The sequence below is a fragment of the Pseudonaja textilis genome, chromosome 13 (assembly GCF_049901715.1).
Source record: "Pseudonaja textilis isolate UNSWEBS1 chromosome 13, rPseTex1.2, whole genome shotgun sequence".
NCBI lineage: Eukaryota > Metazoa > Chordata > Lepidosauria > Squamata > Elapidae > Pseudonaja > Pseudonaja textilis.
This window is the reverse complement of record NC_142002.1, coordinates 21491634-21508088: the sequence shown is the minus strand read 5'-3', so window position 1 is coordinate 21508088 and position 16455 is coordinate 21491634. Positions and strand designations below refer to the sequence as shown.

General features: G+C 45.4%; 1 protein-coding gene across 2 annotated transcripts in view; it reads left to right on the top strand.

Annotated features, from left to right (window-relative positions):
- The first annotated feature begins 2116 nt into the window (after positions 1-2116).
- Positions 2117-16455, top strand: part of UNC13C (unc-13 homolog C) — a 51116-nt gene continuing 36777 nt past the window's right edge. For both annotated transcript variants that reach the window (XM_026709484.2, XM_087941757.1), the window contains exons 1-4: positions 2117-5150; positions 11082-11104; positions 11662-11723; positions 13897-13975. In XM_026709484.2, coding sequence (XP_026565269.1) covers positions 2252-5150; positions 11082-11104; positions 11662-11723; positions 13897-13975 — 3063 coding nt within the window. In that variant the 5' untranslated portion in view covers positions 2117-2251. The remainder of the gene's footprint in view (positions 5151-11081; positions 11105-11661; positions 11724-13896; positions 13976-16455) is intronic.

Genomic DNA, 16455 nt, shown 5'->3' with positions numbered 1-16455 from the left:
TCTCTGAGTCAGGAGTGGAATTCAAAACTTTTAACAACCAGTTCTGTGGGCATGGCTTAGGTAGTGGGCATGGCTTGGTCATGTTATTGGCTGGGTGTGGTCATGTGACTGCGTGGACATGGCTTGGTCATGTTATTGGCTGGGTGTGGCCAACTCAATATCACTCACATGGAGGCTCGCATCTCCTCGCCTGGGTTCTCATGACTGTGGGGATGCTGCAACAGTCGTTAAGTGTGAAAAATGGTCATAAGCCACTTTTTCCCGTGCCATTGTAACTTTAAATGGTCACTCCACACAAGCAAAGTACAAGCAAAGGAGGGGGAAAAAAAACTCCAGAGACATTCAGATATAGATACAGGTACAGATAATCAGAGTTGGAAGGGACCTTGTAGGTCATCTAGTCCAACCCCCCACCCAAACGGGAGACCCTACCCCATTTCTGACAAATGGCAGTCCAATCTCTTCTTGAGAGTCTCAACTGATGGCGCTCCTACAACTTCCGAGGGCAAGCTGTTCCATTGGTTGATTGTTCTTACTGTCAGAAAGTTTCTCCTTGTTTCCAGATTAAATCTCTCCTTGTTCAGTTTCCATCTATTATTCCTTGTCTGGCCTACAGGCGCTTTAGCAAATAGCTTGACCCCTTCCTCCCTATGGCAGCCCCTCAAATATTGGAAGACCACTATCATGTCTCCCCTGGTTCTTCTCTTTACTAGACTAGCCAAGCCCAGTTCCTGCAACCATTAGTTGTATGTTTTAGCCTCCAGGCCCCTAAACATCCTGGTTGCTCTTCCTGAGAGAGAAAGTCTAGTCCTGCCAAGAATGTAATAAGGGTCAACGGAGAGGCAGTTTCTATAAGCAACACCAGAATGTTTCCTTCCTGCCTTCCTTTCTTCTAACAACCGGTTCTCCGAACTGCTTAGAATGTTAACAACTGGTTCTAGCGAATAGGTGCAAATTGGTAGAATCCCACCCCTGCTCTGAGTTATAGCTATTATTAGCACTTCATTTTTAATATCTTGATAGATTTTTGATTCTAAGAAAAGTCTTATTTATTTAAGATACACTTTCTGTTTTTTTATATAGTAATCCTGTGTACAGAGAAAATTGTGGTGTTTTGATACTGTAAAATCTTTTAATTATTTGTATCCTGTGTTTTTTTTTTATATTCACTATTATTTTTTAAAAATGCAGGTTTTTTTTACTCTATTCTTCCCCCTATCCAAAACCAAAAACCAAAAACTTTTCTTCTTAGGTAGAAGTGTTGAGGAGAACAAATTTCCTTCTCCTCTTTCCTTATTTTTTCTTTTTCTTTTCCCTTGACATCTAGAGATTTTCTTTCAAATTATCTCTGCGAGTACATATTGCATAACAGTCTTTTGCATCGCACACTTAGAGGGTTGCTATAGGAAATGTTCTTATGTTGTACTTGTTTTAGCAATACTAAGAAAGAATAAATAGGTGGATGTAAAGAAGAAGGCCTAATCAGATCTGGGTAATCTCTGAATATGTGTAAAGTTTTCCTGATTTCTGAGTGATACAATAAAAAAACACACAAGTATGAAGTGCAAAACTGCCTATGTGTGGTGAAAATAATTACTAGCAAGCAGCCTCTATATAGACTACATTTAACTCCCTGACTGCAAATGGCTTTGAGCAAAACATTTTGCATACTTGAGACCTGCTGACTTTAATGTTTCTTTTTACCAAGGAAACCTATCTTAAGAACACAACTGTAAAGGTTCTGTTGAGGAGTTCTGATCTGATACATCACTTATTTTTTAAAAAACATTTTTCTAACCCTAAAACTGACATGTTTTCTTAAATGTGGATGAAAACAACTTACCTTACTTTCTCTCTTGATCAGTTTTTCTTCTGTAAATAGGAAATGCAGTTTCTCCAACTGTCATAAATTACTTGTTAAAAAATTCTATGTATCAAAATGTCAGATGAGCAGTATTTTTGAGATGTATAACATTATGAATTTAGTTTGGAAGTCATAGTAAGAGTGTTCTTTGCTTTTTAGATGCTGCAGGGAGCAACGGAAAAGAGAACCAGGAGTTTTCAGACCTGTGAGCTCCTTCCTGAATCTGTTCCTGCCTTTTGACTTGCCAACCATGGTTAACACATACCAGTATATATTGTTGTGGCTCGTTAAGAGAGCCCTGCCCCATCTTTCATTGGAAGCACACAAATGGTTGCCTCAAGAAGGAACTGCTGTCTTTGTGGGGAAGGATAACTGAGCTTGCCTTCCATGGTTTCTGCTCTCCTCCAGAACCCAAACCTTTTTTACATATCCAGGATTTACAAAGGAATGTTTACAAAGAAGTTGGAAAACAATACAAAGAATAAACAAGACAGCTCTCAAAGCAAAAAGGAACTAAATATTTCCCAAATTGGCCAAGTAAAGCTATTCTCAATTAGTTTAAAAAGCACAGTAAAAAAAATAGCTAAGCATACTTCTGTTCACAGTTGGTCAGCTAAAGAGGAGAGAAATAACCATGAATTTTCTTTGTCTCCAACTTTCAGCTATCGGGCAGCTATTGCAAACGGATTGCAACAGAGAGTTTTCTTAAATAAGAATGAAGATCCTTTTCAAGACGCATCTTCCAACGAGAGTTCCCTCTCAGAATCTTTAAGTGAAGCCAAAGACCAAAACAGGAGCAAAGAATATTCATTGCACATGATGCCCATGAGACGCAACCGGAAGAGTGTGAGTAGCCTTGCCCCTTCAGATGGCAGTTCCGAAGGGGACCGCACACTGCACAACCTCAAACTTGGTGCTTTACGGAAGTTGAGGAAATGGAAGAAGAGCCAGGAGTATGTCTCCTCAGACTCCGAGCTCAGCATGTGGAAAAAAACCTGGGGCCTGAGAAGTAAGTCTTTGGACAGAGCTGCTCGCCCGCCAAAGTCCAGCACCTTGGAAGCAAGCTTGAGTTCCACGGGTTGCATCAGTCAGACCCACGATGTGATGGAAATGATATTCAAAGAGCTTCAGGGGATCAGTCAAATAGAAACGGAGCTCTCTGAATTGCGGGGACACGTCAATGCTCTCAGAGAGTCCATTGATGAGATCTCCAGCAACGTGGAAGTCGTGCAGAATGAAATTGAACAGTTGAGGACTGGGTTTGTACAATCACGAAGGGAGACACGTGATATATATGACTATATCAAGCAACTTGGACATGCAGGAAACAAAACTAGTCTTAGATTTTTAAACGTGCCAGAGGAGAAGTTTGAGAATGTTGAACATGTAGTGCACAGAATATTAATAGAGAAAATGGGATTCTCAGAGGCTCAAAATTCTGTCAGAATAGAATTTGCACAGCGACTGGGGCAACAGAGAGACTGTCCTAATACCAAGCCACGAGCCATCCTTGTTTATTTTGAAGCATCCCAGCACAGAGACTTGGTTCTGAAAAAGTCTTACAAGCTTAAGGGGACTGGGATTGGGGTTTCAGCTGAAATTCTCCCTCGAGATTCAAAAGAGCGGAAGCAGAGACGTCTCCCTTCGTCTCAGACGTATGAGAGCATGGATCTGAAATGCCTAGCTGCTGATCTCAGAGCCAGAGAACAGGATTGGGAGTTGCTTGATAACCATGGCAAAGAACTGGAATCTGATATAAGTCGGAACAGGTATACAAAAATATCCAAATCTGCACCACAAATAAAAAGTTCTGCAAAAGACAAGGGAGATATTCTTAAAGGGGCTCCAGGCAGCAACGCTTTCCCAAATCAAGGCAGCCCACTGAAGGAGATCAAAGCCAGCAGCTCTTCCAACATGACCTCTCTCTGGCCATCACAGGACGATTTGGCAGCACTGAAGCTCAGTCATTCGGAGTCTGATTTTTCTAAACTCTGCCAATCTTTTTCTGAAGACTTTTCAGAGAACCAACACTTCATCAAAACGAATGGGAGCTCGCTTTTATCTTTTTCCGACCGGGAACTTTGGCAGAGAACACAGGGTGACCCCGCCGAGTGGAGTGGTGATCTGCAGGAGCAGGGGCTTAATCCAGAAGGGCTCCCTCAAAGACTTGAGAGTGAAATTGAGAATACAGAAACCATCGACAGTGGGGTCAGCAACGGGATGGCGTGTGCCTCAGGAGACCGGAGCCACTATAGTAACTCTCAGATTTCTTTAGAAGACGTGCTTTCGCCATGGAAAGATTGGAATCAGCTAGACCAGAATAGAGACATGGGAGTAGATGCCTCAAGCTACAAACATTTGGGTTATAACTTAAATGATTTTTCCCATCAACAGGTAGACCTCGGCCAGTTCTCAGATGCGCCGTATGAGACAGAAAATTATGATTACACCCTAGACAGTCACTGCCTCTCTGGGGGAGTCTCCACTGCTGAAATGCAGTGGTCCGACCAGCTCACTGAGCGGCAGGAGGCTAGAGCCGATGCCCTCTTTCCGACCCAAAACAGGAAGCCTGTGATGTATCGAAGCCAAAGTGAATTGCCCAGCACGGATGCTGAGGAAGGGCCTCCCAAGTCTTGGCACAGCTGGCTGAGCATTGACCTTTCAGACAAAACCCCCCTCTTCCCCAAATTCGGAAACACCCTGCAACGGGCAAGGTCAGCCTTGGAAGTGGTATGGAATAAGAGCACCCAGAGTTTAAGTGTCTGTGAGGACAGCGGGTCATCTTTTATGGGGAGATTTCGGACACTCTCTCAGTCCACTGCTAATGAGTCAAGCACCACCTTGGACTCTGACATTTACACAGAGGCATCCTATTACCGAGCTGAAGATGGGGAAGAAGATCCCAGCGAATCCACGGGCGATCTTGAAACAGATTATGTGGAAGTCATGGAGCAAGTCCTGGCTAAGCTGGAGAGCAGAAGGAGCGCAACTGAGCTGGAAAAACAGGTGCAGGAAGGGGAAGTGGAGGCAGCAGCTGTTTCGCGAGAAGGCTCTCCTGGTGGCAGTTTGGAGAACCAGGTGGCCGACCAGCCTACGTGGGAAGTTGCCGGGCAAGGCATGGTGGTTGGAGGTGGACTAGATGCATGTGAAGATGAAAATAAGAATATTCCAGTAGTCCCTGCTAAAGCGCCCATTCAAAAAAAAGGCACCCCGTCTTTTAAAGAAGCTGCTCTGAGGGCGTACAAGAAGCAGATGAGCGAGCTGGAGGAAAAGGTTCTTGCTGGAGGTAGGGTGGATTTACATTTTAGTTACAAACAGCAACAAATCAAAAAAAGAAAGAAAAAATATTGAATTATAAGAGTCCCTTTTTTCAGTTGGAATTCAGTGTGTCAGAGAACCAGTTTATCTCCAATAGAAATTCTGCTGAATTCTGCTGTAGCATCAGTGTCCAACATTGTTACAAACTGTGCCTCATGATCTGAGTTTCTGTCGGAGGTTTGGCATGTTTTGTCCCACTGAACTAATTAGAAAGAATCAGTTTAAATACAATACAATTATTATGGCTTTGGGGCAGAGCAGACTAAAACTCTTAGTTTGTGATCAACTCCATGATGGAGGATAAATTCACCACATTTCCTTGAGGCTACAGAGTGTGTTCTTTGTTTTGAGGGTGAAGTAATGTTTGATTACGGCTGAGTATGATATGGCAGGCAATAGATCGTGGTTTAGAAATCTTGATGATGTGTATTATTATGTATCGATGCAGCTAGCATCTTATGTTAAAAATTACGTTTCATGGGTGCAAATCTCTGTTAAGTCCTCCAGTGCCACTTGTGAGAGACCACCTGGAAAATTCTATGGGAAGTGGTTGATTCCCTGGAGTATCTGAGGTGAGGCCTCTTATTTTCCCAAACCTGCTGTGATGCTGATATCTACCTTTAATGTGAATATTGGGTCACCTCCTAAAACTCCTAATTGTTTTGGGTTAGATTGACAGCCTGCCTAAATAATGCTGCCTGATGGTCTCAAAAGAGTTTAGTACAATTGGCCATGAAATGTTTGCATGGTGATGTTTAAAGTGTTTTGGACTGGAGTGGTGGTCAGGGTTGTGGAGAGGGTCTAGAGAAGAAACCATGATTAAAATTAGGAGCGGTAGGCATTATAATAATTACGTGGGCTCATCTGCTCCCCTCCAGAGAGATCACCTGGATGGCGGCCAGGTAGGTAGAGGCCACTTTCAGTTGAAGGTTTATACATCGCCGGGGTCAGGCCCACCTTGCTTCATTCCCCTGGCTGAATCTGCATGAAGGATGGGTGAAGAGTGCTGAAGGACGGATGCCCAAAGATAAGCTGAGTGGGGGGCTTTCGATACCGAAGTAAGAGCAGCCAAGGATTGATAACCACCAAGGCCACCGTGGAGGCAAAGGGCTCCCTTGGGCCGGTTAGGAAGTGCCTCGTTAGCTAGTCCTTCTTGTGGTGTCAGAGAGCAGATTACCCAAGGAATCTTTTTTGACCATTTTGATTTGAAGAATTCACGGCTGATAACTGTAAACTGAACAACCAGGAAATAGCCTCAGAAATGACCTTGGAGAACCTATGCAGAAACAGTTACAGAAGCAAACACATCCATTGAGCTAGGGGAACTGAGAAATCAGCTCGGATTAATTCACTGGGGTATAAGAGGGAGGGACAGCCCGGTCCTCAAAGTCTGCTCGGGTCCAGCCTATATCAATAAAGTATCATTGCTCCAGTCAATCCTCTGCTCCCCCACCCACCCATCACACTCTTTGCTGGCTTTAAAGATGCTGCCTCTATGTAGTGGGCGAGATCCTCCATGCCAAGGGTCTCACCCTCTGGATCAAGTTGTCAAGTTTTGCTGATAACACAATTCAAGAAAGACCATAAGAGAATGGCTGCCTCCCTAGCCATGTGCGCTGGATGGGGCTGGCTGGATCCCAGCCTGGAGCTATGGAGGAGCTTTCCTACTTAGACCTAGCTCCTCACAAAACAAGAGGTCTGCACTCATATCACATCCCAAAAGCACCTTCCCCAGGCCCGTGTGTTTCTGCACAGTACGCCCAGGTGTAATCGTGATTTCTGACTGGAAGCTCTGGCCCAGCACACTTCATGGTGGATCTGAAGCTTTTAGAGAAATGCAGCAGCCCCCTCCCCATCTTGTGTCCAAGGATTTCCTTGTGCCCAGTTTAGTGGGATTTGCTCACTTTGTCTAGCCCCATCTGCTTCCTTTAGAAACTGACTGTGCTCTGGAGCATAGCTTTTTGTGGATTAATTGATTTGGTTTTCTATCCTGGCTTTATAAGTGACTTTATGAGTAACTCAAGGCAGCGACCATACATAATGCTCCTTGTTCCTCCTATTTTCCCCTCAGCAACAACAGTCCTGTAAGATAGGTTGGGCCGAGAGAGAGGGACTTACCCAAAGTCACCCAGCCTCTACTTTCATGCGAAAGTAGGCGAAACCCTCTGGTGGTCTCTAGGCCAGCATCTTCACCATAGACTAAACTGGTTCCAGTTCCAGTAGAGAAGAAGTTTCCTGTGGGTGACCCAAAGCAGGAAGAGACTCCACTGTAACTTGGGTTAAGGTTAGGTTCATACCTGGGTGGCGAGGCTAACGGTGAGGAGAGCTCGGTGGCAAAAGGGCATCATAGGAGGCATCCTTCAGGATGGAACTTTTAGAGTTCCACAAGGTAAAGGATGTGGGCTTGCGAGTGTTCAGAGTCAGGCTGCATGCCTAGATCCTAAACCTGGAATGGTGTGCCATTGAACAAGCGTTGCCTGTCCCATGTCCAGGCTTCTCCCCCCATTTGGAGGAAATCCCTCTGATCTGAACAAATCTGGGATGGAATAAACTGAAGGGTAGTTCATTCTGGGAATAAATGAATTTGCCGCGCTTAGTTGAAAAACTCTTCCTGTGTTAGTTGCAAAATACCAGAGATCTTCTGGAAAGAGGGTGCTCTCTACTTAGCCCCTTGTGGAAAAGCTAAAGGCCAAAGCTTTTTTGCAAAGGTCGGCTGCCATGAGACCTTTTATGCCCCTAGTGTACAAGCAACGAGGAGTGGTTTTCTCTGTCTTGCAGCTCTCCCCAAGTAGCCCTGCCTGGTATGCACCTGAGAATATTTGTTTTGAATGAAATTGCTGTCTTTAAATTCTGGCTAGGAAGGTTTTTGGATTTTCTCCCTTGCCATGTGTCATCAAATTGACAAATTTCTTATGAGGCCACTTCTGTTCACCCCAGGATGGCCTGAGTAGGTAATTGGAGATGGATAGGTAACAAAGGGAACTGCCCCCAAGTGTAAAAAGTATTTTTGAAATCATGGCTACCCAATAACAGTAGCACTGATTTGTCTAGAGGGAAAGCCAGAGCATTATGCAGAGGACAATGCCCTGTGCCCAGGAGCCAAAGAACTGAAACACTACAAGGGCTAGAGACTTGCAAAGTGGGCTGAGAGAAAGGGATGTAGCAATAGTAATGTAGTATGCATTTATTTATTTATTCTTAGGTCTAGGACAAGGAGTGGGGTGAGGTAGAGCACGGTTCCACAGAAAAATGGTGGTTCAAATGCATAGAATAATACAGTGCAGTGTTTAGCTGGCAAAGTCCAATGAAAAATTGACAGGCAAGCAGCAGGCAGAGGTGCAGCCCTTAGACTTATACACCATTTCACAGTGCTTCACAACCCTCTCTAAGCAGTTTACAGAGTCAGCCTGTTGCCCCCCACAATCTGGGTCCTCATTGTACCTACCTCGGAGGGACGGAAGGCTGAGTCAATCTTGAGCCTGGTGAGATTTGATCTGCCAAATTGCAGGCAGCCGGCAGGCAGCAGAAGTACCTTGCAGTACTTCGCCATCGAGGCTCTTGGTTGGTTCTTAGGCAAAAAGTATGTAAAATCTAGTGAGTTTGGAAATTCCTAAGGATTTTCCGCTACCATGGATGTGTTTGGTTTATTGTTTTCCCCGATGGCCCGTTTCCAATCCCCGCCCCAGCAGCTCCTGGTAAGGGTTGGGCCATCTCTGCCATGGGCAGCAGAGGGTCTTCTTGGCATGTGGCTTTTGCCCTGGGGAGCCAGCGGTCAACAAAGACTTTTCTGTCAAAGAAACATCTAGGATGGTCTCTGATAGGATGCCTAGAAACTGAGATGAGGACCCAACAATGTGATCTCAGCCCCTGGGACAGATAGTGCTGACTAATCCTCAGTGTTTAAAACTCTACATGAAACCTCACATAGTTCAGTGTGCAGGAACTGGAGCTTCTTCCCTGGCTTATTTCTTTCTGCTGTGGTTGAGAGCTGGACCAAGCCTGACAGACGTTGCCTTAGAACAGGGGGGTTTGTCGACAGGCCAGGAAATCCCCAGTCTTGGGGGAACCTGTAGCCCTTTGCCTCAGTGCACAGTGTAATCTGCCAGGGCTCCTTTTCTTGTCCCCCAACTTGTGACCCACTGATTGCAATTTCTCCTCTCTAATGTCAACCAGCTATGATTTTGCTTTGGCCTTCTCTGGATCAGACCACCGCTATTCATTTGCTATGCGCCATAATCCTCTCAATTGGGCACAGAACATTAGATGCTTTTGCCTGCTGCTAGTAAGATAATATCCTCCCGGCAAACTCTGCAACGGTGTAATGACTTTAGAATAATTTAGTGCCACCATCCTGGGGCTGGGGCAACAGCTGTCCGGGCAGACAAATCCAGGGAGTCAGCGAGGGATTCCTTCCTTCTCCCTGCTTGAGTTCCTGAAGTCACAGAGGAATTTTCTGGAGAAGATTCAATATTAGTCTAGTCCACTGCAATGCTTGCTGCGTCTTCTGACTGAGAAGGTCCTTTACTTACAAGGTGGACACGAAATGTTTCCTAGCCCCGAATGCATGAGACAAGGGCCGCGTGGAGAGCTGGCTGGGGAGGACAAACAGGCTGGGACGAGAGCAGCTGATTTCAGCCCCCCCCCCCCCCACCCCGTTCCAAGCTACTAGCTCTTTTCAAATAAGTCTTCCTGGTTGGTGGTCTGTGTCTTTTTGGGACACATCCTTGGTTAAAATGCATAATTTATAGCTCACTAGATGTCTGGATACAGGAAGCATTAATTCCTGTGGCCGCAAAAGATTCAATAAATGCAGCATCATTCATAACAAGATATTTGCTGAATATTTTCCTCTCTTTGCAGAGGAAAAATGATCACATTCTGTCTCATTTCATTCTGGCTTCCTCTGTTTAATTGAGCAATCAAAATTGAGTAGATTTGTTTTTGTGGCCAAGAAAAAGACACAATACTTGTTTCTGATTTACAAGAAAAGGAAGGCTCCTATATTAATTACTGTCCTTCACTAGACTGTATGGTCTCAAGGCAGAGTCATGCCAAAGCCTTTCTGCTTTTACTGTTAGTCACAGAGATCAACCATTTTTTATTTTTATGTTTCCCTTCCAGGTCCGTAATTCCTTCTTAGCATGGTGGGGGTGGCGGGAGAGGGACTCCTTTTCTTTGGGATTGAAATAAAGGGCCATCCTCCCCTCTATGCCCCCTTCGAAAAGGATGGCTCTCCGTTCACCCTCTGAACACCACTGAGTGCACGGGGGCAAGGTGTTTGGAAGGCTGTCCATCCGGAGCCAGGACTGCAGGAGGGATGTCAGGGGCACCCGAGAAGGAAATTGTGGCTTGATGGTGGTTTCCCTGGACTATGGGAAGTGGGCAAGGGTTTCCCAGCATGCCTCCTTCAGCCTGTGGGTCAGGGAGGTTGCTTTCCCTCAGGCTCTGCTGTCCAGGAGGGGCTTTTACTGCCTTAATCCACAGCTTCTTGCTCTGGTTAGGTGGCCCATGAGGCTGCACTGAGAAGGAGCTTTCTGGACTGCGAGCCAGTTTGCCAGGCTGGCATCCAAGTAAGCAGAAGGGCTCCTGCTTCTGAGCAAGGCTTTGTGGGATCCCTTCCTAAGGACGAGTTGCTTCATGGCCTGAAAGTGCACACCCAACATTTTCTTATCGGGCTTCCTAAAGGATGGAGCCAGCACGAGAAAGAGGTCTAATATGCTAGGTCTTCAGGTGCCAGCTGTAACTTTCTCTGCCAGGCAGAAGGGAGGGGGAAGGGAGATCCCAACCTGGTTTAGCATCTGAGTATAAAGCTCAGGATCCTCCTGGTAGGATTGCAATATTCACTATGCGCATTTCTTGGAGACTAATTTTTATTCCCCTCTTCCCAATTCTTTTTCAGAGAGCAGTTCTGTGGATGAAAAGGTTCCAAATTTGCATCTTTCCTTAAAGGGTTCTGTCTTTTGTGGGCGTGTGGTTGTGGCTCAGTGGACCTGTTTGGTCTTTTAATTTGAGTTGTGAGATGCGCATGCCCCCCCCCAAGCTTTCCGTGCTTCTGTCTTCCTTTTTCTCCGTTGATGTGTCCAGATGCCTCCCACTGATATGCAGATCGAGTCCTCACTGTTGTGGTTTTCTGACTCATAAGTTGTGCCAGCTTAGGGCTAGGGTTAGGGATCTGCTACTGCCAAACCCAGGTTTCCCGTTTTGCACCCTGGGACCGGCACGCCCACTGACCAACTGCCGCTTGTACGCCAGGGTTTAAAGGGAAACCGCCTGCAGGGGTGGGGTGCACAAGCCAGATTCCCCCCTCAAGGCTGAATGTTGCTCTGTTGTCTTTTCAAACAAGCTTTGGCGTGGTGGAGCTGGCCCTGCTTCGCATTGGTGTTTCCGTCCTCAGTGTTGTTTTCTGTATTTGGCCCCTCTCTGCTTGCTACCTGCCAGCCCTCGCTGAGAAGTTGAGCTGTCCCTTCTTTTCTTTCAAGGCTCTTCCTGTCAGTGGATGTTCTTTGGAGGCTTCCAGACTTGCCATCCAAGCTTTTGCTGGGTAAGTACCTGCACCTCCCTGCCTGAAAAACTGCCCCTGAGGGTGTTCACGTTCTTTGGAGGAAACACCAGTAGCAGGTGTACCCTACAGGCATCTCGACAAGGTGGGAGGAGAAGGGAAGCAGGAGAGGGGAGGCTCAGGTGACTTAGGAGAGACTGGATTAAAGTTGAGGATATTTGAAAAGAAGCTCAGGACAAACACAAAGGGGAGGCATGGAGGGACGAAGCCAGGGAATTGCCTTGTTTTGCAAGGACTACTTTGTCGCCCTCAATCTTTATCCTACATGTATCCCGCTGGAGATCTGACCATTCCTCTGAATCTCCTTGCTCCAGCTACGCTCTCAATTGTCTGAAATATGGTCAGAGTTGCCAGAAGTTAACTAGACTCCATTTTCAGTTTTTCTTCGCCACAACATCTCCAACTTAACTGCCAGAAGAGACCCATTGCCTGCTGGCCCTGCTGATGACAACAGAACCTTCTCTTACTATTCAGGCTGTTCTCTGACTTAGCCCAATATGTTTTTAATCAGTTGAATTCTCATCAGCTTTGAGGTCCTCCATTGATTTCAAAATTTTGGAAGAGTTTTATGATATGCACGGGGTGTGTGTGTGTGTGTGTGTGTGTGATCATTCCATTGCTCCTCTCTGATATCTGTGTGCCGGTCAATTTCTGTTTATGGAGGCTTTTATTATTATTTCTCATCATGCAATCAGCCAGTTGTTTAGTTGGGATTTCGCATTATCAACTCCTTCCCAAGGACTTGGGATAGGCAGATGCTGATATTATTATTATTATTATTATTATTATTATTATTATTATTATTATTATTATTATTATTATTATTATTATTATTAATCATAGCATAGTCAGCCAGATGTTCAGACTGGGTTTGGCATTTTTGTCTACCTATCGAATCCTTACCAAGGACCTGGGATAGGCAAATCTGGATGTTTGACGGTGTTACAGATATTGTCAGGATGGAAACTGATCCAAGTAAAGCTGCCTTCTGCGATTGGCTGATGGCAGATTTGTCAATGCCTGTGGTGTTCAAGTGGTGCTCCAGTTGTTTTAGCACTGCACCCAAGGCACCTATTACTATTGGTACTACCCTTGCTTGCCTTTGCCACAGTTGTTCTATTTGTATGTCTTTGTATTTTCTTACTTTCTCCAATTCTTCCTCTTCTCTTCTACTGTCTCTAGGCACTGTCTTGTTAAAGTTGAGTATATAGGCAATTCTAAGTAGGGTGGTTTTTCAAGTCAGGATATTCAAGTCTGATAAGTTCAGAATTTTCCTGTATCCAGGCAACCCTTTGCTCCTAGGGCTCCTATTATTATTTGTATAACCATTGATTTCTTCTTCTACAATTGCTTAACTTCAATTTGCAGCTTGCAGAATTTCATTATTTTTTCTATTTCTCTTCAATTTCTCTTCAATTCATGCATCTCTTGAATTTCTCTTCAATTCATGCATCACCCGGTATTGCAATATCAATGAACCAGGCTTCTTTCTTTTCTGCAATAGTGAGGTCAGGTTTAGTGCGGGACTGACGTCTGTCTGTTTGGATCTGAAAGTTCCACAAGATCTTGACATACTCATTTTCAAGATCTTTGTCAACTTGGTATTCCCAGTAAGTTTTGCTGTATTTGAACCCAAACAGATGTTCAGACTGGTTTTGGCGTTTTTGTCTACCTGTCAAGTCCTTACCAAGGAAGGACCTGGGAGAGGCAAATCTGGATGTCTGACAATGTTACAAGTATCACTGCAGGATAGAAGCTGTACTTTTATTATCATTTTTATTTTCCATTACACTGTGCAGAGCAATGTCTAATCTACAGCAATGTCTCTCCTTCAGCCTATAATTGGGTGCAAGAAAAAGCACCCCACAGTTTTCCTGGGAAAGATCTGGAAGAGGCTGAATAGCTCATTGGCAGAACCACTTTGGAAGAAGCATAAAACCGATAGCAGTGTATGAACTTTTATTGTGGTCCTCTTGAGCTCAAAAGGCCAAGGTGTTCTCATTCCGAAAGTTCTGGGTTTTTTAAAAGGTTTCCCAAAAGGTTTCAGGGGACGGCAGGAGCCTGTGACTTTTAACATTGATATGGTTTTCTTCCATATGAGCCATGCACCTTGGTACGCTCTCCATGCACCCACCCCACTCTCTCACCTTTTCAGCCCTGGGAGTGCTCTTTACGGGATCGACAGCATGCCAGACCTGCGACGGAAGAACACATTCCCTGTCATCCGAGATGTGGTGAGTTACTGGCAGCACTAATGCAGCACTAATGCTGTGGGTACTGATGCCTCGTCTGCCCTGCTTCAGCTAAGTGTGGCTGCTGCTCTGTTCATCATGGAACCCAACCAGAGCCCAGAGGAGCTGGGCTCTGGGAAGAGGGAGCCTGCCTCTAGCAGCAGGGCCAGCCGGCCTCGGCCTCGGCCTCGGCCTCGGCTCTGTCCCGCTGATTCCTTGGGAAGAGTCGCTGGCAAGAGCTGCAGTCCCAGCCAGGCCGGGACTGGCAGATTACAATCAAGGCGCCCGTAGAAAAATGAAATTGGTTATTCTTGCCACGTTTGGTTAAAGACACGCCCAGACCTCTGGGTTTTGTGGTTGGTTAGGAGAGGTGGCTGCAGAAGTACAGGTAGCGCTTGACTAAGGACCACATGGAGACGGAAATAAGTCATTCTGCTCATAAGTCACTGCATGGCAGGACCTGAATTGTATGGCCATTTTTACAATAGTTGTAAGTCGATGCTGCATTCATAAAGCAGATCCAGCTTCCCTGATGGCATTTTTTTTTTGCCAGAAACCAGCAAAAATATTGCAAATTGTGATCCTGTGCCTGCAGAACTTAGTGTAACTTCAAGCTGTTGCCAAGCACCCAAATTGTAATCAGTTTGTGACAGTCGTAAGTGCAGATGTAAGTTGTAAGACATTTTTCGGAGGCTATCGTGAATTTTGATCTATCATTAAATGGATGTCAGTCAAGGCCTACCAGTAATTTATTTCATTTTTTGAAAAAATTGGATTTTTACCTTCTTGATCAATATGTCCTATTTTTTTAAAAAATACTATCCATCTTTTTCGGGTGGAGACTATTTTAGCCTAAAATATTATGTTCAGTGAATTTAAGTGGTGCTCACAGGGAAAAATATGAGATATATAAGAGATTCTTATACATTGTGGATCAGTTTAGTTACCCATTTAAATGTTTTCAAGGTGCGAAAATAAGGCAGGATTTAACTGTGGTATCTCTGCAGTGTGGAAATATTAATCATTGCACGCCATTGTCCTTACAACATCTGACCATTAATGCTTTTCCTAATTCTTTCTCATCCATGCTGGATTTTCCAGGCAATGGTAAGTGGTTTTATTGCTTGATATATTCATGTATGACATGTTTCAAAGGTTCTATCCCAAGGCAGAGACATTTCCGTGATAATGCTTTGATGTCAAATTGATTTTAAGATGTTAAAATCTGTCTTAAAAATGATTTGTCTCAGTCCTAAGAACAGCTCCCAAGTCCACCCAGAAGCCCGCTGGCTGCACCTCAGAGATTGGCCTTCATTCTTGCAGGGGTCCATGTGGAGTCCTGGCCCCCTGGATCAGGCTGGGCTTCTCTCCCGCTGAATTAGCTGCAGCTAAAGCGGACACAGCAGTGACCACGGGACTCTGCAGGGACCTGTTTTAGGGGCAGGTTCATTTGAAGCAGGGACTGATCAGCTGCTCATCAGAGCTGTGGATGACATTAAATGGGGGAGGGGGGTCTGACCAATGCTCAGGGTGACAGAATACGATGTGTGACTTCAAAGAAAGAAATAGCCAGTTGCAATTGACAAACACTTGCTTCTTGTTGGTATCAGCCTTGCTTGCTGGAGTCATGTTGGATGAATTTATCGGCCTGAGTTTCCCCAGAAATTGCAAGGGATTTTTCGCCTGATCCTTTCAAGGTTTTCCAAACATGGGGGGAAGAGGGGGACAGCAGACAGAGTTATAAAAAATTAATTTTGCAAGGTGTGGGGGACGACCAAGAGCATTCCCTTCAACAGGGAGTGGGGCTGCTGGTGGACTCCAAACATTTTGCTGAAGGTTAGCAAGTTTCCCATGAAGTTAATGCTGCTGGAGAAAATGTCATCTTTCTACGTTTTCCAGGCCATCTTGTTATATTTACTCCTTGCCGTGACAGGGAACCGTTTTATGGTCTATGAGGTTTTCTGATGTAAGGAGATGGGTGTGTTATGAGGAGAAATATTTATTATTTATCATTAAAGTAGAAGATAAATGGCTTTCCCACACATCTTCAGAGATGCTACTTTCAATTCTGAGCAACTGGTGCCTGTGTAAGACGTTCTTGGAAGATCAGCTGACGCTCCCCTGGGAGACGGGAGGCCGTAGAAAGCCAGAGCTCGAGTTCCCCATTTCCCACTAATGGTACTTGGGGAGGATGGGAAACCTGGCCAGCCAGAGCGGGCAGTGGAGCTGCCTTGGAGGCAGCTGTGGTGGCAGGGTTTGCTGCCCGGCTTGCCTTTCCTCCCCTCCACAGCCCCCTGCAGCCAGAGGGATTCAGAACTTCCCTGGGTAGCTCCCTGGAGGAGGAGGAGGAGGAAGCCCTTTCGCTTGGAGAGGGGGGCAGGCTGCCAACCTTTTGCCATCCCTCCTGGGCACAGCCGTTTGCAGAAAGGCTGGGGAAAATGTGCTTAGACACCTTTGGGGGATGGCCTTTGTATTTCAGTCCC